At 38.5% G+C, this 27,693-nt stretch overlaps 1 protein-coding gene and 1 non-coding gene across 9 annotated transcripts in view; one reads left to right on the top strand and one right to left on the bottom strand.

Annotated features, from left to right (window-relative positions):
• Window positions 1-1,191: 1,191 nt before the first annotated feature.
• Window positions 1,192-27,693, top strand: part of FERMT2 (FERM domain containing kindlin 2) — an 80,121-nt gene continuing 53,619 nt past the window's right edge. For 3 of the 8 annotated variants that reach the window (XM_045201325.3, XM_045201323.3, XM_045201324.3), the window contains exons 1-2: window positions 1,197-1,533; window positions 1,947-2,112. In XM_045201325.3, the coding sequence (XP_045057260.1) occupies window positions 1,956-2,112 (157 nt within the window). In that variant the 5' untranslated portion in view covers window positions 1,197-1,533; window positions 1,947-1,955. Of the gene's footprint in view, window positions 1,534-1,946; window positions 2,113-27,693 lie in introns of all 8 variants that reach the window. The other 5 variants (XM_045201321.3, XM_045201320.3, XM_045201319.3 and 2 more) reach the window with 5 other exon arrangements.
• On the bottom strand, window positions 8,748-8,849 carry LOC112312050 (U6 spliceosomal RNA). Its single transcript, XR_002975507.1, has one exon. It is a non-coding gene; the product is annotated as a U6 spliceosomal RNA (small nuclear RNA).

Genomic DNA, 27,693 nt, shown 5'->3' with positions numbered 1-27,693 from the left:
CCTTTTCTTCAGGCCTCTAACCTGGTTTCCCAATTGTGTTGATGAACCAGGACTTACTTACCTGGTGGGTTCCTCTTCCAAGAGTTTCACAAAGCTCAAGACGATTTTGAGACTTTTAAAACTGGGGTCTTTTCTCTCATCTGCGTCTTATCTTATCTGCGTCTTCTAGACCTGCACTTTTTAAGCCATGCATTTGCCAGAGAGGCAGTTCCCCTGATTAGCTGTTTCTGAAGAGATCCCACTGCCAGAGCACTACAGTAAGTGGGGAAGTGAAAAGTAAAATGGGAAGCTGGGGACCGTTCTCCATCGCTAGTCAGTCTCAACAGGTAAGGTTCTTAGTTCCTCCCTATACTTGCTGGCACCGGTCCAGAGCTATTGACATTCCTTCAAGGTGTGGCTGAGGGTGGGGTAGAGGAGGTATGTCCATCTAAAAGCCTCACTGGACTGTTAGATTTTAGTTGCCCAAAGAGACATCAAAAGAGCTGGAGAACATTTCAGAGTAAAACCACTGTACTTGGTTTTTTTTTCCCTTTTTTTCCCGTTAAACAAGAGCCTTGTAGGACGTGTTTGGCTCACTTCTGGTTGGAGCTTCCGAATGGGTTAAGAGCGCGTGCAAAGTCTTGGGAGACCAGTAGGAGTTGCAGGCTGTGCCGGACATTACTTGCAAAGCAATTTTTGTGGCTCACCTCCCTCTGGGTTTTGTCATTCTTTTGTGGGATGTTCACGGAGCTGGCTTGGGTAATCACTTTTTTAAAGTTCTCATGTCCCAAACCCCATCTCCAGCTCCCGGAGTGCGGCACGTCTCACCGCCCCGAGACTCCTGGTCCCGCTCCAAGCGTGGGGAGGGGGCAGGAGGTACTTTGTTCCCCGAAAACCACCCTGCCCTGGGAATTTCCTGTGGCCGTTTCTCACGGCCAAGCCCCCTCCGCCGGCTGGAAGCACAGCCACTCTCTGCCACGGTCCCGCACAGCCGGAGACGCCAGCAGGGGAGGGAGCGCCCCGCTGCCCACCCGCGTCCCGGCGCTCCCCCTCCTCAGGTCCCGGCGAGAGCCCGGATGTTGGATTCCATCCCTAAGCTGGGTCCTTCATTTCCATAAAAGGGCAGCGGCTCCGCGGGCCTGAGATTGCTGCCGCCGCACGCGCCCCCCACCCCCCTCGCTCAGCTCCCGCCCCCGCGCGCCGCCCCGCCCCCAGCCGGAGTCCTCGCGGCCCCCCGCCCGGAGCGCGGCCGCTGGGGACGGTGGGGGAGGGGGCGCGGCGGCGCGGCCCGCTCGGGGCGGCTCGGCCGGGCGGAGGAAGGAGGGAGCGGGCGCGCCCTGCCGCCGCCGGACTCGGACTGAGGGGGCGGGGAGAGAGGGGTGGAGCCCCGGGGAGAGGCGAGGGGCCTCGACGACGGGACTCCATTAGTCGCTCCAGCCGGGAGACTGCGCTTTGCCGGTTGAGGTGGGCGAACCGGACGCCGCTGCCCCGCGAGCCACCGCTCCCGCGCTAGTTGCCGCGCAAGCCGCAGGTTGAGAGCGCGAGGGGCACGCGGTGAGGGGCAGGGACCTCGGCTGGTACCTGGGTGGGAGCGCGGGTGGGCAGGAGGAGGAGGAGGAGGAATGTGGAGCCCGCGGGCGGCGTCTCGCCGGCCGGGGTGCGGCCGGCAGACGGGCAGGTGAAGCCCACCGCGGTCCGCTAGGCTGGGGCCGTGCGGGCGGGTGACGTCGTGGCCGCCGAGGGCCGCCGCGGGGCGGGAGCGCGGGGCGGCCGACGGGAACGAGCGCGGGGGCGCTGAGGCGCAGAGTGCTGCCCGCAGTCCGGCCCCCGCCACCGCTTTCCCGACTTCGTGCGGAAACGCTCGCGTCCTTCACTTCCCAGCCCGCTGCCGACCCCGTGAATTCGGTGGGATTTGCCTTCCTTGGGAGGAGTGACGCTTACGAGAGCCATTTCCTCCGTGCTCGCAGGAAGGAGCCATGGCTCTGGACGGGATAAGGATGCCAGATGGCTGCTATGCGGATGGGACGTGGGAACTGAGTGTTCATGTGACGGACCTGAGCCGCGATGTCACCCTAAGAGTGACTGGAGAGGTGCACATTGGAGGGGTGATGCTCAAGTTGGTGGAAAAACTCGGTGAGTAGCATCCCAGACTGCGAGGAGTGGGGAACTTTCGGCGAGGGGGAGGGGTGGATTTTAGAAATCTTGGTTGGCGTCCCACAAATACTTTTTTTAAAATGTAAGATCTTTCAGTGTTTAAACAAATAGATCTTTTCCTTTTCGCATCGTGGTTTTTTATCATTACTCTTTGAAATTTTCATAATGTGATTCCAACTTCCCAAGTAATACATTTAATTGCACAGTTACCCGGGAAAACTCCTTAATTCTTTTTTACGTTTAGCGAATTCACATTAAAAGAAATGAGAAAAGTGCACAAGTGGATGCTGGGAGGGGGATATTACAGGGATTGTGGTTATCAATTACTTACCTTCAGTTTACCCGAAGGTTGGTGACGTTTGAATTTGAGGATGATGCCAAATCTACTTAAGAATAAACTGTGCAGGAAAATGTGCAACTTCTGGCGCCAATATCAAGGGTCTTTAGCTGTACTACTGCTTGGAGTGTATTAAAATAAATTTCCAGTCATCCACTCTTAAAAGGGGTGGGGCAGTGTTTGACTATCTATAGTCCTTGCGTTAAGTAAGCTATTTCGAGTGTTCAATTTTATGTTAATAACAAGCCAGTGAAAGAATTTTGTGTTAAAAAACAGACGTTAAGCTACTTAGAGATGTACATACAGTATTTGCTTGGGTACAAATATATAGTGAGTTGATTTAAAGCTGACTCAATTTTAAATAAGAGGGTATACAACAATCTGAAGTGTAAGGAAATTTCACAGCACCCATATTTTGTGATGGATGAAACCACTTTCAGCTGGAAGAATCTACTGAAATCATTCAGTGCATAATTTTATCACAAGAGGAATGCTGGGTGTACTGTCTTCCTGAGCTTTAAAGTGCCTTTTATATGTAATGCAGTTCTGATAAGGTGATGGATGGTATGTGTGGCATAGTCTTTTTAGGCTTTTGTTTTGTTTTCTTTTTTAAAAACAGCATTCCTTCTTCAAGCCACTCTGGGAAAGTAGAAAAGTAGTATTTATCAGGAAATTCATTTCTTACAAAGGGATTATTGTATACCTACTGTATAAACTTAATTGAATAGTGCCCCAGTGCAATATGGAAAATAGGACAATTTTTTCATTTAGGTCGACTGTCTTTGTATTCCTGCAGGAAATTTAATTATTGAAGGGCCAAAAAGAAGCTCCTTGCAAGGTAGCCAGCCTCCTCCTCAGGACTGCATTCTTTGGCTCCCTGAGACAGCCCCAAAAGAGATCCCCCTGGGGTAGCTCTTTGGAAATGAGACTTTTCTGTATTATTTATCCAGTTAACTGGTGGTTAACATTTTTTTCTGATCTGGCTTGGATAAATCAATTACTGTTTGCAAAATATTTGTGAACTCTTTTGTCCAGCACTAGTGTGGGGATTATTTAAGGAAGAAAATATCAAATATAATTGTTTATATCTCCTTTGTTTTCAAAGGAAACAAGCATTTACATCAGAGATTGCTTTAGGGTCTTATTAGTAATACTGGTTTCAACAAGAGATATTGCTTATAATGAAAAAGGAGCTCTTGAAGGTGACAGAGACAGCTTGTAGGTCTTGAAAGCCAGCCTTTTATGAATAAATAATGAATTCTATATTTATATTACATTGATTAGAATTGTTTATTACAGAATCCCAGGCAGAGATAGAAATAGAGAGAATAAACTATTTACAGGGAGAACGGATGTTAATTTTAAGTGACTATAATCTTAATGTTTTAATGTTCATGCATTAAAAATGTTTTATATAGTGAAAAGGAGCCCAACATTGTAGGAAATGTTGTATACATGGAAACCTTGTATCTTTCTTGAACTGAACCAGTACCAGTCCTCTTAATATTTTGACTTCCAAATATAAAGTGCTTATCAACATAATTCTGACTTTCCTGTTTAGTACAAGTAAAGCTAAAAGATGTTTTGCTCCTGGCTTTAGGATTAGATAATTTGAATGGTAAGCAGCTTTGTTACCTGTTGGCAAGTAAATAGAAAAATTCAGTAGAGCAGCATTTAAAATTTACAAATCAATCTAGTAAAATTAGGAAAGAACTTTATAATTCTTTAGAGTTGCCTAAAACTGGAATGACCTGCCTTCTGAAGCCTTAAATTGTGTTATTGAAGGTGTATAGGGCAGACTGATTGGCTACTTGTTTGTTAACAGTAGCTATAGTTGATCAAAGCAGCTTGGTGGAGTCTAGATGATAACAGGTGGAGGTCAGGGTAGGGATGAGATAGCACAGGGTCTCATGTCTCTGGATTGCAGAGCAAGGATGGACAATTAGCAGAACCAATTAACTACTGTGGCCTTGGGACAGTTACGCACCTTGAATCAGAAGCTACTGCACCATTCACCTATAACCTTAACTTGAAATGCTTATAAGATACCCTTATTGTCACTGGAGTGTGTATAAATACCTAAGTATTATGTTTTAAGGCTGTATTCTATAATCAGTGATAGCAGTTTGTTTCTCTGGGCCTAATAGATTTTACGATGACTCCTTCCCTTAACACTGTAGTAAAATTTTATGCACAAACACTGTGTGTATGTGCACATTGTGGAATTTCTTGAGAAGAGGCTTTTTAGCTTTTATTAGATTCTCAAAGAGGCCTATGATCAAAAAACGTTATGACACAACTGCAGATTGGCCTTTTAGGGGTGCCCTTATTGTGAAAGTACAGTGTTCACCCCAGACTTAATTAAGGCAGTTAATTAAGCAAGCCAAAAAAGTAGATAATGCTTCCTAAGTGGGTGTCATTTTTGTAGTTAGAACTTTATAAAGAACTTTAAACCATGGTTCTTAACATTTATGACTTTGTTTCAAAGATCTGAAAGGTCCCTTTTAAATCTTAATATAAGCATTGACCAGTGTGGCTCAGTTGGTTGACCGATGTCCTGCAGAGTGAAAGCTCACTGATTCAATTCCTCGTGTGGTCACATGTCTGGTGTGCAGGTGATCCCCAGTTGGGGCAAGGTAGGAGCGTGTGGGAGAGGCAGCAGATCAGTGTTTCTCTCACACATTGATGATTCCCTTTCTCCCTTCTCTCTAAAAAATGAATAAATAAAGTCTTCTTTTAATTTTTTAAAAAGATTTTTAAATTTATTTTTAGAGAGAGGGGAAGGGAAGGAGAAAGAGGGAGAGAAACATCAGTGTGTGGTTGCCTCTCTTGTGCCCCCTACTGGGGACCTGTCCTGCAATCCAGGCATGTACTCCAGACTGGGAATCGAATCGGTGACCCTTTGGTTTGCAGGCCAGTGCTCAATCCACTGAGCTATGCCAGCCAGGGCTAAATAAAATCTTTAAAAAATGAAACAGTATAAAACACATTTGTCATTCTGCACTAATCTTTTAGAAGAAATCAAAGAGTGTACACCAAGAAGTGGGCTTTAGGGAATTATATCATAGTGTGACAGAAATGGTTGCATCTGTGACTTGGTCTAGGCTGATACTGGACAAATGATCATAAAGTGGATCCCTTTAATGTTTATACCTCATTCCAAAAATGAAAAACCGTTTCCACCTTTTTTTAATACACAGATTGAAATCCTTAGATACGATTTTTTAAATATATTGCACGTTTTGTTAAAAACAATTTTCAAACCTTTATAGTACTTTTTATTTTAAAGAAAAGGATTAAAATATAAAACATCAGGGATAAGGATTATAAAAATAAGATATCAGAATACAGTTATAAAGCAGTTGTATTCAAAACTAAATTTTGTAAAGAGGCTCAATTTTATGGACTTCCTGATGTTTCTCTGGAGATCATTGAGAAATATTAAAACTGTTCTCCATAGGATTTAGAGCATAGTCAGGTTTGAGGATTCTAAATTCCAAAAAGATACTTTGTTTAAGTGCATTTTAGTAATCACTTAATAAATATTATTTTTTAAACTTCTGTGTACAATTAATTTTTTACCTTTCTATAAAAGTTCATGTTGGTTGAGGAATAAAGAATTTTTTGTAACTTCAAACTCACTGAATGGAAGCCAACTCTACAAGCTTGAAGGGAAGAATAGACTGATTTGTAAGTACCTTCTAGCTCTGATTTTGAGTAGGAAGAATGTAGAAACTGACTTAGATCAGGTTAAACAGTAATTCAGAGGGAAAAATGTAAGTTGGGTGACTCAAGAATAATTATAAAGAAATCTATGGAGTTGACTTCCACAAATTTGAGGAATATGTTTCTGAATGCAGACTTTAGAAAGAAGTTTGTATTTGCTTTAAAGTCTGATATGTTCTTGCCAAAATAATGTTGGAGTTGTATGTTACAATAGTTAGGTTGTGAAGTTATCACACATGGTCATAAAAAGAAATTTTAATTAGAATTATCCTTAGAAATCTCTTAAAGTGATCTTGAAGTATTGATATATTCTCTCTCTCACAGAAGGGCACAATAGCTAGTTTTTCCTTTAGAAGCTGCAAACATTTTGTTAGTTGAGCACTGGATGAAGTTGGCTTACATTAGGGGCTTTGTTTCACAGAAATACTTTAAATACTAAGATTAGAGTTTGACAAGATGCACACAGGGAGAGAGGCGTAGGTAACTGGACAGCTCCCTTCTCATACTTGTGCCGAGTGCTGCTCGTTGGGGAAGGCGTGATTATGTAGTTGGAATGGTGTCTATGACGTTGAAATCCTGTTTTTTCCCCTGAGGGCTTATGGTTGAATTCATGGAAATAAAATGTCTACGTGATGCAGTCTCACTGCATTCACAGTGAAATATATGAAGATTTCACTATGAACTTAAAAAAAAGAAATTTAAAAAAATCTTGGAATGGAATGAGAGAAACATATAATGGTGAAATTATATCTATTAAAGTGAGCTGAGTTTTAGTTATATATGTACTATTTGATAGTAAGTTTACACAGTGTTGAGAATACTGTTAATGATCCATAGAACTGGACATTGAAATTTTATGGTTCTTAGCAAATTTTAAGCTCCTTAAAAATAGAGGACAGTAATGTAAATTTTACTAAAATTCTCATATCACCTAATAAAGTGTGCACTATTCTTTGGATACATTTTGTGTTGTTTGCTGCCATGTTTTACACTTCATTTTTTTTAAATCAGCAAATACTGTTTGATTCCAGCTAGAGTTAACTTATATTTATAGAGGTACTAAAAAGAACATATGTTTGCTTATGTAATTTCTTACAAAAGATCTTGTTGGAAATATCCAATACCTATTGAAGAAAACTGAAAGGGAATTTAAAGTTTTACCTTTTATCTGTTTTTTTGAAATTTCAGAATTCTAAGTTCAAGAATAGTAACAGTAAACATTATATAATCTTTATGTGAATCACCAGTTAGCATTTTGCCATTCGATTCCTCTGTGTGTACACACACACACACACACTCTCTCTCTCTCTCTCTCTCTCTCTCTCTCTCTCTCTCTCTCTCTCTTTTGAACCATTTAAGTTGCAGACATCATAATCCTTCATACTTAGATGTTTAAAATATGTATCACCTAAGAACAAGGACTTTCTCTTAAACATTATAGTACAATTATCAAATCCAGGAAATTTAACATTGAATTGATACTATTGTCTGCTGTGTATCCATATTCAAATTTGCAAATTGTTCCAGTAATAGTCTGTTTTTTCCATTCAGGATCTCATTCCACATTGAGTTTTAACTAAATTGGCCTCTTAGGGTCCTTTATTTTCTTTTTTTGTTTTTAGAGAGAGAGTAAGGGAAGGAGAAGGAGGACAGAAATATCGATGTGTGAGAGAAACATCGGTCAGCTGCCTGGGAACTGAACCTGGGACCTTTCAGTTCACAGGCCAGCACTCAATCTACTGAGCCATAACAGCCAGGGCAGGGTCCTTTAATATAAAGAATGACTACTAAGTTTGGAACCACAGGAGAATATATAAGAAATGGTTTATTAAAATTACATAAAGATACATGTAAAGTAATAAATAGTACCTGTTTCCAGACTTTATAATCACCTGTGGAATAGTTTCTTAGACTTTGTCTTTCAAGACACTGTTACCTTTTAAATAAGATTCTAGTTTTTTTTAGAGATGTTATTTGTTTATTTTTAGAGAGAGAGGGAGAAAGAGAGGGAAACAGATGTGTGAGAGAAACAGAAACGTTGACTGGGTGCCCCTCCCATGCCCCCAGCTTGGGGACATGGCCTGCAACCCAGTCAAGTGCCCTGATCAGGAATTGAACTGGTGACTTTTTGCTTTGTGGGAAGATGCCCAACCCACTGAGCCACACCAGTCACGGCCAAATAAGACTTTTTATCAGTGCAAATTTCATTTCAGAATGATATTTTTATAGGTTCATTTTCAGATACTTTGTATTTAAAATTTGATTATTTTCTTAGTTTACTGTTAGGTAAGTTATTGATAATATTTTTACACATCATTTGGTATAGATTTCCCATGTTGGCTGTCTTCAGGCTGCAGTGGATGCTAATGGATTAAACAGAATAAGAAATAACATTTAGGCTCTGCCACTTATGGTATGATCTAGGGACAACTAATTCAACCTTCTGAGTGGGTTTTTATTTTATTTATGTTTTTATTGAATTTATTGGGGTGACAATCTAATTACATAGATTTCTGGTGTACAGTTTTATAATGCATCTGTATATTGTGTTAAAAACATAGAACACATCACCAATTTGGGTGTCATCCTTGCTCAGGGGCCATGCTAATCTCTATTGTTCCAGTTTTAGTGTAGGTGCTGCTGAAGTGAGCACCTGAGTGGGTTTTGGCATCTCTACAATGCAAATTAAAGAAAAACAAAGTTTCTCATAGGTTTTAGAGAGAATTAAAAGATAATATGTGTGGAGAAATGTATTATATAAACTATTAGTACCATAAAAATGACAGTGGTTATTTTCTAAGTGGCATTGAAAGTCTCTGAGTATACTGAACTGGAAAAAGAGGGAAAGGGAGTTAAAATGTAATCTAGACTATTTAATTTGAATAGGTTTCAGCTTTAATGGTGAGGAACTGTATTCCTCAGGAGCTTAGTTTGGTACTGCTTTGTGTTCTCACCCCCTAAATAACAAGAAAAATAGCTGTCATTCCACCCTTCCTCTCGTTTTCTCACACCCACCTGCCTGTGTAATGCAGCAAAGAGCTATTTACTATTTTCATGAGATTTCTGAAATGGAATGGAGCAGTAAGTGGATGGTGGTATCTTAGAGATTTGAAAAATGTATAACCATGAAGGCTTCAGTAGTAAATTAATTGTTTACTTAATACATTTTATAAGAAAATATTTTGTATACAGTTATAACAAAGATGATATAAAATTGTTTCTTGGCACATGAAAACATTGAGTGCATTTAGAAATTAGTGAAAGTTTTTATTTCAATAATTATTTTATTGAAATAAAAATGATAATGCCATTGTTATGGTATTTTAAAAATGGCATATATGCCCAGTGTGAGGTAAATAGATATTCCAAAATAATATTTTAAAGTGATGTTTTTAAAATTGAGATACAGCCTTTTACACTTGGACTTGTGGTTACGAATTTATAGCCATTATAATCCATTCCTAACAAATTATTTGTGTAATTATTGCATTTTTGTCTTGTTAGTTTTCTCATAATGTCAAGGTTACTGAAGCATAATTTACAAACAGCAAAATTCATTCTCTTTAGTATAATGTGTTGAATTTTGACCAGTGTATACAGTCATATTAAGGACCATGATCAAGATACAGAACTTCTCCAACACTCCAAAAAGTTTCCTTGTTACTTTATAATCAGCCCATCCCCTCCACTCCTGCTCCTAAAAACCACTGTTAGTTTGCCTTTTCTAGAATGTTGTATAAATGGAACCATACAATATGTAGCCTTTAGTCTGATTTCTTCACTCAGCATAATACATTTTATTTTACTTAAAAAAATGTAGCATGATTATTTTACTTTTATTGATATTTAGGTATTTATTTACTTTTTAATTCTTACCCAAGGATATGATTATTGATTTTTAAAGAGAGAGGAAGGCGGGGGAAGAGAGACACACACACACAGACAGACATTGATGTGAGAGAGAAACATTGCTTGGTTGCCTCCCATATGTGCCCCCATGGGGTATTGAACCCACAACCTTTTTGATGTATAGGACAATGATGCTCCAATCAACTGAGCCACCCAGCTAGGGCAGCATAATTTTAGATCTATTTGTACATATATCAGGTTTTTTTTAATTGCTGAGTAATAATCCATTTATAGATGTGTATTATAGTTTATTCACCAGTTGAAGGGCATTTGTGCTGTTTCCATTTTTTGAGATTATTAACAGGGCTGCTGTAAACATTTGCATGAATATATACTTTCATTTCTCTGGGATACCTACCTAGGAGTGGGATTGCTGGGTAGTATCCTAAGTATACGCTTAAATTTATAAGAAACTGCCAGACTTTTCCAGAGCAGCCACATCATTTTGTATGCCTATCAGAACTGTGTGAGAACTAAAAAATAATTGAGAATTCCAGTTGCTCTGAGTCCTTTTCCAGCACTTGATATTGTCAGGTGTTTTGTTTATATTTTTGTTTAATTTTAGCCAGTCTAAGTATGTAGTGGTTCTCATTATGCTTTTAAATCACATTTCCGTAATGACTTAAATGTTGGGGAGCTTTTCACTTGATTATATGCCATTTGTATATCTTCTTAGTGAAGTGTCTTCATTATCTTTTGCCTTTTTTTAAAAAAAAATGTGTTTTTCTTGCCCTACTGGTGTGGCTCAGTTGGTTCGGCATTGTCCTGCAAAGTGAAAGTTTGTGGTTCAGTTCTCAGTCAGGTCACTTGCCTGGACTGTGGTTTGGTCCATGGTTGGGGTGTGTGCGAGAGGCCACCTAGCAATGTTTCTCATATTAATGCTTCTCTCCCTCTCTTTCCCTCTAAAAATAAATAACTCTTTTAAAAAGAATATGTTTTTCTTACTGAGTTTTCAGAGTTCTTTATGTACTGTAGATACAGACTCTTTATCAGATAATGTGTTTTGCAGTATTTTCTCTTAGTCTATGGCTTGTCTTTTCATTTTTAACACAGCATCATTTATTATTTATTTACTTATTTTTCTTTCTTTTACTGACTCGAGAGAGAGTGGAAGGGAGGGAGAAAAACATGGATGTGAGAGACAAATGTCAATCAGTTGCCTCTTGTACCTGCTCCAGCAGGGGACCGAGCCTGCAATCCAGGCATGTACCCTGACCAGGAATCGAACCGACAAACTTTTGGTTTGCAGGACAATGCCTAGCTAACTAAGCCCTACCAGCCAGGACTAATGCAGTATCTTTCAAGGAATAAGAGTTTTTAATTTCGATGAAGTCCATTTTATTAATTGTTTTCTTTTCTGGATTGAGCTTTTTTAAAAAATTGCCATATATTAGAAATCTGCTTAATACCACAAAGATTTTGTTCTATAACTTGTATAGCTTCTGTTTACTTTTATATGTTAAAAGGAGGAATAGCCCTGGCTGGTGTAGCTCAGTGGATTGAGCGTAGACTGCAAACCAAAGGGTTGTAGGTTCAATTCCCAGTCAGGGCACATGCCTGGATTGCAAGCCAGGTCCCCAGTAGGGGGTGAGAGGCAACCACACATTAATGTTTCTCTCCCTCTCTCCTTTTCCTCTTTCTCTGAAAATAAATAAATTAAATCTTTAAAAAAAAGGAATATATGAAGTACAGTAGTAATTATGTATCAGAGGAAATAATTATGTAATTTACTATTTTAATTTGGTAGAATTTGTGGTATAAAATAATAGTCCAATGAAAACTTATTTATCATCAATCTACTAGAAAACTTAGATATTTAAAACTTAAGTCTTAAAAATGTACTGGTAGTGAAGCGTCTTTGAATAATCAAAGAAAAGTTTCAGATATTAATGTTGCAGAAAGAAGTCAGTCTGAGTCCCAGTGCTGGTCATACCACTTAATAGCTGTGTGAATTTTTTTAAGTGAGGGTTTTCAGTATTCACAATCTCAAGGTTTTTTGGGTTTTTTTTTCTGTACAGTATAGATAAAGAATAAGCCTTTAATTGTTTGTTTCCTTCACTTTGTAATGTATGAGTTCTTTAAAATTGTTTTTTCAAGTATGGTAACCCTCTAACTAGAAAATACCATTCTAAAACTATACCATTGTGGGTAAAAGGGTCATACAAATCCTGGTCTATTTTCCTTCATTGAGAATGTTATACTGGTAAAATGCTTTGAAAATTTAATCTTCTGGTATTTTCTCTCAATGTCAATTCTACTTCTCATTGAATTAGTGTGTGTGAGAGAAGAAAATAAGCAGTAAAGGATTAAAATGTGAGGTTTACATTTGGATATCCTTTTATGATTCAGTTTTCAGACTTATTATTTACTATCTACTTGTAGAAGGACTAGCCAGCTTCAGTGTATCCCTGGGAGACTCTTCCACAGTTTTCAAGGTTGAAAGCTGATAACCTCAATTTTTCCTCGTATTTAACTATGATTTTTATATTATGCCGTAACTAAGAATTACATCAGGTATTTTAAAGATCAAGTGTAACTTCAGGGCATCAGTGCAGTGATGCTTTTTGATGGAACACTCAGGGTTATGAATAAAACACCAATAAAGTGCCAGCATTATTGATTATAGATGATGTCTATTGGATAAGCGCCTTCCAGCTTAATGTCTCTTAACGTACTTACACAAATTCAGATTTAAGAATTGTATAAACTTTGGAATTAAAAATAACTTGAAAAAAAGGCAAAGAATTCTGTATCAGTTTCAAAAGTTTTGTGTAAGGTGTTGATGAATTTTGTAATTTTGTTGCTGTTATAGAGTGTTCTTGGTGTGAAGCACAGACTGGGAAAAGGGCAGCCTACTTGAGTCATCGTCCTGACTTCACCATACTCTAGCTGTTCAATTTTGGGCTGTGTGACCTACTTGTCTGTGCTTCTGGTTTCTCATCTGTAAAATGGGGATAATAATTGTACCTTTATAATAGGGTTATTGTAAGGACTAAGTAAGTACTGAAGTGGCTGTGTAAATGTAGCTATGATGATGATGATGACTGCAGCCCAGGCTCTTCTAGTGGTATGTATATTTTCCTCTTTTAATATGCTAGTGAAATAATAGTATTTTATGAAAATTGGGAATGTGTCTATTATAAAGGTGTATACCAAATAGTTATTCTTTACAATATTAAGAATTAAGTATTCACCTTTATTGTACTACCTTGCAATCACTATCAATAATATTATAAAGACAGGATGATAGTAGATTTTTTAAAAAGATTTTATTTATTTACTTTTAGAGAGAGGGGAAGGGACGGAGAAAGGGAGGGAGAGACATCAAAGTGTGAGAGACACATGGATCGGTGGCCTCTCACAAGCCCCCAGCTGGGGACCTGGCCCGCAACCCAGGCATGTGCCTTGGCTAGGGATCAAACAAGTGACCTTTCGGTTTGCAGGCTGGTGCTCAGTCCACTGAACCATACCAGCCAGGGCAAGATTTTATGCACCTATATATATAAAATAATAGATAACTATGCTAAAATGGAGAATATTTTTAATAAATGTAATATTCTGATTTTTAAAAGATGAACTTTGTTAGTGTTTAAGAACAGTCTAAAGCATGGCCTGGCCAATTAATAGTTACGTATGACCTTGGCATGTTATTTTAACCTCTCCTGATTTTACCTCTTACTTAGTTTACTTACCTGTTACTTGAAGTTACTGTAAGAGCTAAGTATGGCATTAAAAGGAATAACAATCCCTGGCAGTTAGTAGAGGGAAAATAGTTAGAGCTCAATAAAATGGTATCCTCACTTATCCTTCAAATATTTAGTAAACCTAAAACAAACGTGACTTGTAGATTGAAATAGTTTATCTAAATAATTTCTTTTCATTGTATTTATGTAGTATTAACCAGAAACCCCTTCTTACTTTCTTGGTTTTACAGATTTTGTATAATTGTTTCAAACTATCTGAATATGTTCACTAAAGCCTGACTGTCTGGGTTTGAATACTGGTTTCACTGCCTATAGTGACCTTGTGTCAAGTTATTTAACATTATTGTGACTTATTTTTCTTATAAGTAAAATGGGGATGGTAATATATTTACCTCACAGAGTCGTCGTAAGGATTAAGTGACTATATATATACTTGGTACATAGTAAGTACTAGTTATAACAACTCCTACTATTTTATTGAGATCCTAAAGGACCTCTGGGATATCTCACTATTAAATATCTTATGAGTTTGGGGGAAGAAATGCCTTAAAGAACTTACTAGACTAGGAAAGAAGGGCTTTAGCATGATATGGAACATTCACGTGTAAATGTTCCTGCATAAAGATAATTTTATACACTTTTTTTAAAAAGACTTTATTTATTTTTAGAGGGGAAGGGAGAGAGAAAGAGAAGGAGAGAAACAATCAATGTGTGGTTGCCTCTCATGCGCTGCCCTCCCCCCTGCCACTAGGGACCTGGCCTACAACCCAGGCATGTGCCCTGTCGGGGAATTGAACCAGCAACTCCTTGCTTCGCAGGCCGACACTCAATCCACTGAGCCACATCAGCCAGGGCTCACTCCTTTTTTGTCTGTTTGTTTTTTTAAATCCTCACCCAAAGGCATGCTTATTGATTTGAGAGAAAGGGGAAGGGAGAGGAAAAAGGAGAGAAACATCAATGTGAGAAACAGTGATTGGTTGCTTCTTATACATACCCAGACAGAGCTCCAAACCTGCAACCTAGGCTTGTGTCCTGACTGGGAATTGAACCCGTGATATTTCAGTTTATGGGGCTCCAACCAAGTGAGACTGGCCTGGGCCACTCACTCTGTTTTTGGTAGATTATAGAGGTATATAGCATGACACTTCTGTGGGGACATGAACTTGACCTCATCAGTAGCAGCAGAAACAGACACTTGTGGAGGGCCAAGCATTACATTAGGTAATGGGACATAGTCCTCATTTAAAATGTGAGCAGTTTTCTAGTGCCACAGTGAAAATGGAAGATTGTTTTGATGGTCTGGTTGTGAAGTGCCAAGTAAGTGGTACAGGAAGATTATGGAGATTTAGAAGCATGATCTTACTGGCCTTACTTGAAGGAGGATCTGGGTGAAAAGTTAGGAAGAAAGGCATTCTGGGTTGAGGATTACAGTGTTTATGTTGTATTGGAAACTAGCTTAGAGAAGTAGAAGATAAGATTATAGAGAGGAAAGATTTGGTTAAGTGCAGAAATTACATTCTATTATTCCTTCACTTACCCACTTAATATTTTAAATGAGAACCTACTGAAAGTTAGATACCATACTGTGAATAGGAGAGCTAAGACATGAACAGAATTAATTGATTCCTTGGCCTCACTCAACTTGAAGTCTTAGGGGCAAGACAGTCTTTAAATAATTCATTGCCATAATGTGATGAATGTTATGAAAATTGAGCTTCCCGGCTGGCCGCAGCCATCAGGGGTCTTTAAGGTTCATTTAAATGATTTCCAGAAAACATTTAGCAGGCTCAAAACCTCTTAAAACCTAAATTCCTTTCCACTCAAAAATCTTAAGCCATCTATTTTGTGTGTGGAAGATGTTTAGCTAAAGGAATAAATGTCTGTTAAACAGGAAAAAAAAAGAAAATTGAAATAGTTATGGGACTATGTACCCAGGAGCCTGACCTGGGTGTATAAGGGAAGGATTTTTGGAGGCAATTATCTTTAAGCTGAAAGCTGAAGGTGGAGTAGGAATTAGAGGGATGTGGCAAAGGATGTTAAGTGTGGGGATATGGAGTGGAAAAAACAGCAGGTTGGGAGAAGATGAGAAGTCCAGATGAGAGATGAAGCCAGGGAGGGCAGCTATTTGAAGAACTGAAAGAACTCTAATGGTGGAGGAGCCATCCTGGGGAACCAGTGACTTGACAGGCTTAAGAAATGAGCAGGTATTTAGAGTGCTTTGTAAACCAGGTTTAAAAGATTGTGTAATAATAAGAACTGTGAGATGCCATCAGAAATTTTTAAACAGGGAGAGACATCAGATTTTTACAAATTTGAAGTCCCTCAGATACATATAAATCAACAGAAGATGATAAGCAATAATAAGCCTCTTGGATTCCAAGAAATGTTTTTTCCAGTAGTCTACATTCCAGTCCTGTATTAGGATTTGTTAGTACTTTGATCATTTAAAATGTCAAAGCTAATAAAGTATTCTTACTACATTACTCCTTTTTTGAACTATTGAATAAATGCCTTTGATTACCTTTAAAAGACAAATCCTGTTAGTACTTGTATGAGTCAAGTATTAACTGACAAATTCAGCCCTGATATTACTCTCATAATTTGTCAGATGTTGACATTGTATGGACTCTGAGTCCAGTCTTCTAGGAACTAAGCCAAGTTGAACCAAATAAGAATTAAGCCTTCAGGATTGGCTAGAAAGTTACCCACCCTCTGGAAATGAATAATCGGCACACTTTCAATTTGTGTGCATTCTGTAATTGCATGCATAGTTTATGTAATCTGGTAACACTCTTAACTACTTGAATTAGTGTATTTTGTAGTATTAAATATTAAATTGAAATTGATAGTCATTATTATTTGGGGTTTGTAAGTAACTTCAAGAGATGATTTTGTTTTGACAAGTGAATTCCTTGATTTTCAATTAGTTATGTCAAAGATATATCAATTTGCCAACTCCTATCAGAAGTGTATTTTCTAAATGTTTTGCCTAATTGGTCAATCCTTCTGCTTTAGTTAGTTATTGAAGCCTTAAAAGTTTGTTGAAACTCTCATTAGACTTTTACTCAGCTGCAGACCTTTGCCTTCAATTTTGATCGAAATCTACCCCACAGTAGTCCTCTTACCAGTGCAGGTCACTTAGCTCTGAGGTAGGAAAGGTGCTTAATTAAGGGAGGGAAGGAAGTAAAGACAGTCCCCATGTGACGCACATCTTGTTTATTTCTATTGCCCATTGGTCCCCCTGACAAGACTTGGCATTTCCACTTAATTTAATAATCTCTTTCCCTCCCTGTAGATGTGCAGTCTATCTTCTTTCTCACTCCTAAATACCTATTTCCTATAAGAAATGTGCAGGATAAACATCAAGATTTTACCATGAAGTACAAATGAATCTTAATATTAGTTCTTTGTCCTCAAATTCATCGTGTCCAAACCTGCTTCTCTTCTGAATAACTTTACCTTGGTTACTGGACTGTTATTTAAGAATGCCACTTCTGAAATCACACTAATCTGATTCAAATCCTAAGTTCTATATATACTAGCTTTATCATGTGGCCAAGGTATACAACTGCTGTCTTTTTGTTGTCTCATCTCCAAAACAGGGGTTATAATAGTATTTACTGCTTAGCATTTTTGTGAGAATATGTTAAGTGCGTACTAAATGGTCAATAAACAAATCTTAATGTTATTGTTATTATCCCTTTAATTCTCAAGCTAGGAACTTTCTAGCTTTCCTCTTCACCTTCCAGCTGTCCTGTCGTGTCTAATCAATATCAGGAAAACCTGTGGTTCTAACTTAGACATGTCTCTCAAATTTGGCTTCTCTTCAGCATCTGCCTTAGGTCAGGTCCAGCTCACAAAAAACTGCAGTACTTTTCTTGCTGCTAGACTCTTTTTCTGATTCATTGTAGTCCAATTGTAATTACCTTCATAAAACAATCTGATTGAGAGCCTGCATTTTCTATAGAATAGTTAATCCTAGCACATGTTGGAATTCCCACATCTCTTAAGACTGAGGTATAATGTCCCCTCTTCTTCAGAGCCCAATTAATCTTTCACATTTAAAGTTGGTTGATCTTGTGACATATTGTTCTTTCATCTGTTTAGCTCATTTTACTTGTCTGTATCCTTCATTTGGACTAAAAACACCTCTAGAACAGAATTCTTACTAATTTTATATTCCCATGATCTAGCTTCGTGTCTGGCATATGGTAAGTACTTGGAAAATGCTTACTAATTCATTTATTGATTGTGTATCAGAAGAGCACACACTTCATCTGTTTTGCCCCCAATTTCCCTGATAAAGAGAGAACAAGAAGGCACCATCTAAAAGCAAAGGAGTGGGGGGACCCTCAGCTTTCTCAAGTCTGAAATGAAAAGGAATTTGGGAAGAGAGCAAAAGGCTGGAGAGTATGGAGTTTTTAAGAAAAAAAGATTGTGATTCTGTAGTGAAATTATTATTTAATATCCTTTACATTTCAGGAAATAGGGATAAGATGATAGAGTTAATTTTTTAAATTCATTTAAACATTAATTTTACTTGTAGACTCTTTACATATTATTGCCAATAATAGCTCATTAGAAATATTAGGAGATTTGTTTGTTTCAGGAATTGAAGAGGAAAGCAGAAGATAAAACTTTTCTGTTGCCACCAGCTTAGTAAAGGAAAGAAACCTTGGCCTAAGACAGCACATTGTCGCTGGGAAAGAGGAAAGAGGCAGGTTAACCTTGGAGTTTGTGGAAAGATGCCTGGGGAGTAGCCAGTTGCCCTGCTTTAGCAGGAGGTCTTGTGTCCCTCACAATTTACCAGCAGTTTTCCCTTTCTTCCCCCTCCCCACAGTCCACACTCTGCAAGTGCCACCACTAGAGTTCTTATCTCAAGTTGAAGCATTAAGCCCAAAAAGCCTTATGATCAGTATAGTTTAAGATTACTAGTAATATTCTTGGGTTGGGTAATAGTCTGATTTGGAACCTGTTGTTTATAATGATTCTCTGTAGTGAATCAGAATTCTAAGACGAACAAATGAATGTTTGGAACATTATCATTTTGCACAATAGGGATTGTCTTGAGCAAAGGAATTCATCCTTCTAGATGGAAGAGGAAGTCAGTTCAGTTTGATTCCCCATTGTTTAGAAGATTCTCTGCCGCATTTCTAGCTAGTATAGAAGCATTTTTAATTCTGAAGTTGAAAAAGATAAAATGGATTTTTAAACATAAAATTAAATTAGCAAATCTTACATATTTTTTCTTGGTGATTTAAGAATAATTTCCTTGTTGGGATTAATGTTTTGTTAGTAATGGAATGTCTTCAACCTTACCAGTATAAGGATTGATTCATTTATCAGATGTTGCATGCCAGGTACTGGGTCTAGCTGCTAGAAGTACAGGGTGGTGCAAAAGTAGGTTTACAGTTGTTTATATGGAAAATAACACAATAATAAATAATAATACAAGAATAAACTGGTTCGTGTACTCACAACTGTGAACCTACTATTTCCCCATTCTGTATAACGGTGATCGAAATAGACATTGTCCTTGTCTTCTCAGAGTTTATAATCTAGTAGGGAAGAAAGACACCTCCCCTCCTATGAACAAACAAAATGAATACAATTTTTCAAAATAAATTCAGGTTTTAATAAGCGATATCAAGGTGTACTGAAATAGAGAATATTGAGAGACATAGGAGGGCTCATCTTTGCTAGGTGGTTAAAGAGAAGGCTTCCCGAAGAATATGGAAGTTAAACTAAAATTTGAAAGATGAGAGGGAATTAGACATTCAGAGTGGAATAGCATGTTCAAAGCCACTGAGGCAGGGAAGAGCTCACTTCTTAGACAGTTCTTGGAATAAGGAGGCGGCAAGTGTGGCTGAAGCCCAGAAAGAGCACAGGATAAATTCAGAGGAGTAGATGGGCCATATTGTATGGAGCTTTGTAGACAATGATAGGTATTTGGATTTTATTCTAAGTGCAGTTGGAAGCTGTTGAAGGATTTTCAGCAGGGGAATGACAAAATGTTGAAGAGATCACCTTGTCTGTTGTGTGGGAAGTACTGAATGGAATCAGGAAGACCAGTTAGGAGGCTGTTGCTGTGGTCATTGGAAGAGATGATGGAGGTTTGAAATAGGGTGGTGCTAGTGGAGATTGAAGTGGAGATTTTTGGAAGTGGAATTGAAGGGCTTGCTGAAAAATGGGGAATACAGGAAAGAAGAATCCATTACTTTTGGGTTTCTCACTTAAGCAACTGCGTTGATGGTTAGTGCTTTTTATTTTAAACATTAGGTATAAGAGAATATTGGGCTGAGTTAGGAGATAATAAGTTTGAGGTACCTATGAGACATCCAGGGGGAGGAATTGGGTAGACAGTGGGGTACATAAGCTGGTGCTCTAAGCAGACAGTTGGGCTGGAGATAAAAATTAGGAAGGTAACATCAATTTAAAGCCATGGGAATGGTTGAGATATCTAGGAAGCCATTGTAAGGAGAGAAGTGCATGGTTCCTAGAAGGTGGGAAGGGCAGCAGAGCACAGGTAGTATTGATTTTAGATAAATAGGAAGAGAGAGGCTTTTTTCATCATAACATAAAGGCAGGAGACCTAGAGGAGGTTTGTAGATTTTGGTTGGCCTGTAAGTGAAATAGTTCCCATCTGAGGGCTTCTCTATTTTCTGAAGTAGAATCCATGGTTTTGTCTACTGGGAAGGAGGACACTCAGGAGTTTGAGGACAGTGAGAAGTTGGAAGTACAGTGGTGGACAGAAGGAACATAGTGGGATTGCCTGCAGGTATCTTAGACCCTGTTGACCGTAAATTTTTAGTAATTGTTTCCATCTGCCTGGTTGTGAAATGAAGGAAGTCATATAAGGTAGATGAGTGACTAGGTGGTATAGGTAAATGGTGTGAGGGGTAGGGGAAGGAGTTTGAAGTCCTTTTTGGCGGTTAGGAGGACACTGACCCAGCACATCTGGTCTGGTCAGTTTGCATGACTTGCTTGCCAGTAGTGTCAGAGCAGCTGGTTAGTAGTGTTTTTACTAAGGCTCTAGGATTGAAGTTTTCTTTACCCTCAAAAAGACAGGCTAAAAACTCTTGAATATCTTTAATATGGTAATAGTTACGCTACCTAATTTGTGGTTCAAGAGGCTCATAAACAAAGGAAACAGTAGAAAGTGTCAACAATGTTAACAAAATGAAAAAAATATCTACCTAGCAAAAATAAGGCATGTGTCCAGAAAGCTTCTCTGTACTTAAAATTTTAAATGTAATGTTGCCCTACCAGATATTACTTAAAGTAATATAAACTTTGCTTCTGGTTTATGGAAGTTGAGAGAATGCTTAACAAATTTTACATTTCCTTCTTGAGTGAATATTCTTTCTTAACATGCAACTAGAAATATAAGCCATTTAAAAGCATCATCTTGTCTTTTCTTCATTCCAAACAGTTACTAATGAGTTACTTATTTTAAGACTGACAGCTGTCAGAGAGGAGAGTGGGGGAACTGGATAAAAGAAGATGAAGGGACTGGCGAAAAAGTATACAGGCTTCACCCAGTAGACAAGTAGACACAGACAACAGTGTGGTGATGGCCAGAGGGAAGGGGAGCGGGGGTGAGGGGAGCTGGAAGGAGCTGGGTAAAGGGAAGGGGAATGGGGACATCTGTAATAGTGTCAACAGTAGTGTCAAAAATAAGTTTAATAAGAACAAGAAAAACATGAGTACTTAAGAAAAATAAGTTACCTGGTTAACTTTTGTTTCCATTTTCTTGGCTTTTTAAACAAAAGCAAAAATAATTACATTTTAAAACCCTATATCAAAACAGTCAAGTACTAATTGGTAATCCTATTAGGAAAAGGTTAAATAGGGTGTTATCAGTAGTGTATCTCCACAGTTTTCAACCTTTTTCATCTCATGGCACACATAAACTAATTAACTAAAATTGTGTGGCATACAAAAAATAACTTTTTTGCTGCTCTAACAAAAAAAGATATACTTTTGATTAATTCACACTGGACAGCTATTGTTGTGTTGGCTGTTGTCATTTTTTTCATTTAACAATCTAAGGACAAGAGGTCAGTGCCCCTGACTAAATAGTCAGGTATTGCAGGCTTTAAAAATTCTTGTGGCACACTGGTTGAAAGTCGCTGGTGTTTCCTTTCTTCCTGATCATGTTTTCTAGAGTGTAAGCTAGCTGTCATTGCATAAAGAGGGGTGTATAATGTTTTCTCTGTAGCAGAGAAGGTTTTTGAAATTATCTGTTTTCTTTTGTGACTCATAGAGCAGGTGAATGCTGTAATACCAAAAGCCATTGGGTAGAATAAGCAGTATTTTTATACTTATCCCCCAATGATAAAATCCTAATCCTTTTTCTGTTCCTTAGAACATGTACATGATACCTTTGTAGAATACTATATTTTGCCGTGTATAATGTGCACTTTTTTGCCCAAATTTTTGAGAGAAATATAAGGATGCAAATTATACATGGGTAGTGTTAATTCGTATCTGTATGTTTTTAATTCTTTTATTTATACTTATGTATTAAAAATGTAATTCTAGAAATCAGTGACGATATCCATATGCAAAGTGGCACCCTGGAATAGGATCGTTGGTTTTATATATAAATAAAATATTGAATTAAAAGATGACTTTTCTCCCTGAAAGTTTGGGCCTAAACATGGGTGTGCATTATACACGGGGGCACGCTATACATGGCAAAATACAGTAAATATACAACTACTTGAATATGAGGGGCATTCTGTTACAATCAAGGGAGACGACTTTTATTGATTCAGTTAATGTTTTAGTTATTTGGAATTTTATATGAATTTGAGTGCCTGCCAGATACTGTTTTATGTGCAACAGAGCACAGCATGAGTGGCTCTATTAAGTAAAAGAGGAACACAGGAATAGTTCTTTCCAGAATCCCAGCAAAATATTTTGAAAATTGAATAGGAAAACCGAACATTTTGCCAAAAGTTATTATAGCAAATCCTTGTCTTCTATATTACACCATAATCTAAGTAATTCTTGACTTCTAAAAATTACTAAACAGGCTATGTTTTATAAACGAATAATGAAATTCCTTATTTTCTTCCCCAAAGAAGGAAAATAAACAGTGACTTCATAATAGTGCATTTTCCCTTTCAGTTTTTCTCCCTGAAAATGTTTGTATTTATGGTAGGTTGTTTCTGAAAATCTAGAAACAATAATTTAAAATTACAATATACCAAGTAAAAGAACATTACATGATACCTGGAGCATAACTGGAAATCATGATATTGGAAAAATTGACTGTTAGCATATGTTGTTGAGCATGATCTATTCTTGACTGGTTTCAAGATGTTGATTGAAACAAGTCTACCCTGGTGATGCTTGCTAACTCCAATCATGGCAGGTGCCTGCCTGATTTTGTGTGTGTGTGTGACATTCAGTTGTTTAATGGTATGTTTGAAACCAAGACTGACATTCTAAAAAGGCAGAAGTGTTTGTTATTTTGAACATGGTCTGGGGCCCAGATTGTGATGTAGAGGGGACAGTTATTTCAGACTTCTGGTCAAGATGGCAGCATAGGTAAACACAGCTGGCCTCCTCGTGCAACCACATCAAAATTACAACTAAAATATAGAACAACCATCACTCGGAACTGTCAGAAATCGAGTTGAATGGAAGTCTGACAACTACAGAATTAAAGAAGCCACATCTATCCAGACTGTTAGGAGCAGAGATGTGGAATGGGCTGGTCCCACATCCATGTGTGGTGGATAAAATTTCAGGAGGGATGTCTTGGGAGCAAGGAGTCCTAGGTCCCCCAGCCCTGGGTTCCAGTGCTGGGAAGAAAAGTTCCCATAACTTCTGACTGCAAAAACCAGTGGAGGTTGAATAGGTGGAAAAAACTTCTGGAGTCCCAAGCAGTTTCTCTTAAAGAACTCATGTATGGACTTAGACTCACTCCCTCTGAGCTCTAGTACCAGAGTAGCAGCTTGAAAGCCACCAGAGGCATACAGGGAGGAACTGAAGTGTCTGGCATCAAGGTGAGAACTGGTGGGGCAGCTTTCTCCTGACAGAAAGGCAGGCAGAGGCCAGTACCCCTTTTCTGACCTCTACCCCCACAGAACTACAGAACTGGCAGGCTGGTGCCATATCTGAGACTCCATCAACTCAGCTAACACCGTTTGCCCCACCCTGGAGATCCCCAGAGACTCAGTCCCACCCCTACCCATGCTGCTTTTCCTTATGAATGGCAGGTCTCGGCTCATGCTCACCACTTCCAAAATCCTCTCAAATAAATAGCCAGCCTCATTGAGCCCCCAGCACCCATACTTCTTGCTAAGTGGCCCCACGCCTGGCACTAGCAGCAGCCAGCCTAGATTCACAGCTTGGCTTAGCCTGGGAATCTCCAAGTGCAGTTGAGTAGCAGCCATCTCATACTGCTGTTTTAGCTCAGGCAGGGCAGCCTCAGGCAAAACATAGGTGGCAGCTGTACCCCAGAGCCTGTACATTGAGTGGACAGCTGCAGACAATGTCAGAGCACCACCACCCTGCCCCTGCACAGCTGATCCTCTACAGAAGGTGGAGGTAGGTTGTCAGTGGTCATAGTCAGTCCTTGGAGCTGACTAGCCTGAGTAAATCCCTCCCATTGACCTACCAACAGCAATCTAGGCTCAACTACAAGAGGAGGGTGTACTTAGTCCACATGAAGGGCGCACCTTGAGTTACCCAGCTTGGGTGATAAGGGATGTTGTACCACAGTATCTTAAAGGACATCTACTATATTAGGCTATGCTACCAAGACATGGAGTCATAGGAGGTCTACCTCATACATAGAAACAAACAGGGAGGCTGCTAAAACGAGGAGACAAAAGAAACATGGCCCAAATGAAAGAACAGATGAAAACTCCAGAAAAAGAGGTAAACAAAATGGAGATAAGCCATCTATCAGATGCAGAGTTCAAAATGCTGGTTATAAGAATGCTCAGGAAACTTAGTGAGGACCTCAGCAGCATGAAAAAGATCCAGTCAGAAACGAAGGATACACTAATTGAAATAAAAAACAATTTACAGGGAAACAACAGGAGAGTGGAAGGAGCCAAGAATCAAATCAGTGATTTGGAACATAAGGAAGCAAAAACAACCAATCAGAAAAACAAGCAGAAAAAATAATCCAAATAAACAAGGATAATGCAAGGAGCCTCTGGGACAACTTCAAGAGGTCCAACCGTCACATCATAAGGGTGCCAGAAGGAGAAGAGAAAGAGCAAGAAATTGTAAATCTATTTGAAAAAATAATGAAAGAAAACTTCCCTAATTTGGTGAAGGAAATAGACATGGAAGTCTAGGAAGCACAGAGTCCCGAACAAGATGGATGCAAAGAGGCCCACTCCAAGACACATCATAACTAAAATACCAAAGGTTAAGTGTAAGGAGAGAATTTTAAAAGCAGCAAGAGAAAAGCAGTTAGTTACCTACAGGAGCATCCCCGTAAGACTGTCAGCTGATTTCTCAAAAGAAACTTTGCGGGCTCGAAGGGATTGCAAAGACATGAGAAGCAGGGACCTACAGCCAAGATTACTCTACCCAGCAAAGCTATCATTTGGAATCAAAGGGCAAATAAAGAGCTTCCCAGACAAGAAAAAACTGAAGGAGTTCATTATCACCAAATCATTATTACATGAAGTATTAGAGGGACTTAAGAAAAAGAAGATCAAAACTATGAACAATAAAATGGCAGTAAATACAAATCTGTCAACAATTGACTCTAAAATACTAAGCAAACAAGAACAACAAGAAACAGAATTATGGATGTGGAGAATGTTTTGATGGTTGCCAGATGATACAGGAGGCATAGGAATGGGTAAAGAGATAAGAGGATTAAGAAGTACAAATAGGTAGTTATAGAGTAGCCATGGGGATATAAAGTACAGTGTAGGAAGTAGAGTAGCCAAAGAACTTATATGCATGACCCATGGACATGTACAGTGGTGTGGGGATTGCCTGAGAGAGTGGAGGGGTGCAAAGGGGAAAAAATTGGGACAATTGTAATAGCATAATCAATAAAATATAAAAAATAAAAAGGTATTTCAAAGGTTTAAATTATTTAAGAATGCTCACCCAAGGATATGTTTATTGACTTGAGAGAGAGAGAGAGAGAGAGAGAGAAAGAAAGAGAAACATCAATGTGAGATAAACATCAATTGGTTGCCTCCTATATGCATCCCAGCACAACCTCAGTATGTGCCCTGACTAGGGATCAAACCTGCAACCTTTTGGTGCTGCGGTCAAACAACAATGTTCTAACCAACTTAGCCACCAGGCCAGGGTTCAAAGCTTTATATTCAAATGCAGAGAATATCAGTATCTATTCCTTTACAAATACTAATACCACACAAGAAAAATATTATGTTACTAGTCAGTAACATTTTCTTTTGCTTGTCATTATTTATTCATAATTACTTATGGGTGTCCATGTTCCTTTTAAAGACAGCATGTTTTTATTCTTCTGGTCAGTCTTTAACCAGAGAAATAGGTAAATGCATGATAGGGTTTTACTTGCCACTGGTGAGACTAGCAGTGGTGTAATGTACAAGGTAACTTAAGTACTTTCAGGGGCTATTGCATTAAGATACATTGCTTTCCACACACACAAACATTTTGTGCAGTTACATATTTTTGATGTGTACTTGGTTCTTATGTTTGCCTAGGTGAATGATTCTCAGTTGGTAAAACATTTTTCTCAGGATTTTGGTCAATGTATAAAATTCATTTTTGCTAATTCTGAGTAGAATAGATACATTCCTGTGGTATCCTGAGTGGAACTATTTGTGGGACTTGATGTGGAGATACTATTAGCTTGAAAATAAGATAAACAGTGTCATACAAAGCACCAAAGAAAGATTTTTCTAAAAGATGGGAAAACATTGTCTTGCAAATTGAACAGAGCTCAAATCAAGTCTTAAAAAGTTTTGAAGTGACACTATGACACAGTGACTCTCTGCTAAGGGATAGTCACATTAAGGAATGATAATTGTAAATATCTTTTAATCTTAACAGGGTCATTCCAATCACTGTTTAAGTAATCCCATTATTATCTTTCCCATCTTAAAAAGAAAATTAAAAATACCCCTTGGACTTGCCATCCCCTTTCTGCCTATCTACCATCTTTATTCTCCCTACCATAAGAAAGTACTCAGGAAAATTGCCTCTGTTCCTTATTACTGCCCAACCATTGTAATTAAAACTTTCATCATTTCCACTCCCATCTTAACTTTATGTATGGTCTTAAAGTTAAGACCATGGACTTTCACTGTTGTACATCCCTACCCCTTAAAATTCTTCAAAATCATCAGTGATTTTGACACCTGTGTCATTCCCCTGCTTAAAACCAAAGTAGTTTGGGCTCGGCCAAGGCGTTAGTATATTTGAAGTTGCCCAGGCAATTCTAATGTGAAACAGGCTGAAAACCTCTGCTCTAGTGGCTTCTGTCATACTCATAATAAAATCTAAACAACTTTGACCTGCAAGGCTCCTGCCTATTTTCTTTATCTCCTCTGCTTTGGTCATGCTGGCTTTCTTCAAAGATGATGGTGTTTTGTTGTTCTCATCACTATCCCTAGCACTAGAATGGTGTGCCTACTATTGAACATAGTATCAGTTTGTTGATTAATAGATAATCAATAGATATTTGTTGATTAATGAATATTTTACAGACACTGTTCTTGTTCTCTACTAGTGATTACCCTATAATAAATGCTGTTAGGTTGCTAGCATTTCAAGTCTTCAAGAATGCTACCAAAAATTCTATTTGAACATATATATGTCACAGACCCCCACAGTCTAACTATTCCTTCTTCTAGCACTATCTACTTCTTTTTTTGTCAGAATGCCTGCTTTTCCTTATTT

The sequence above is a fragment of the Desmodus rotundus genome, chromosome 7 (genome assembly GCF_022682495.2).
Source record: "Desmodus rotundus isolate HL8 chromosome 7, HLdesRot8A.1, whole genome shotgun sequence".
In the NCBI taxonomy this organism is placed as follows: Eukaryota; Metazoa; Chordata; class Mammalia; order Chiroptera; family Phyllostomidae; genus Desmodus; species Desmodus rotundus.
The sequence above is the reverse complement of the archived record's forward strand: the minus strand, read 5'-3'. Positions and strand labels throughout refer to the sequence as shown.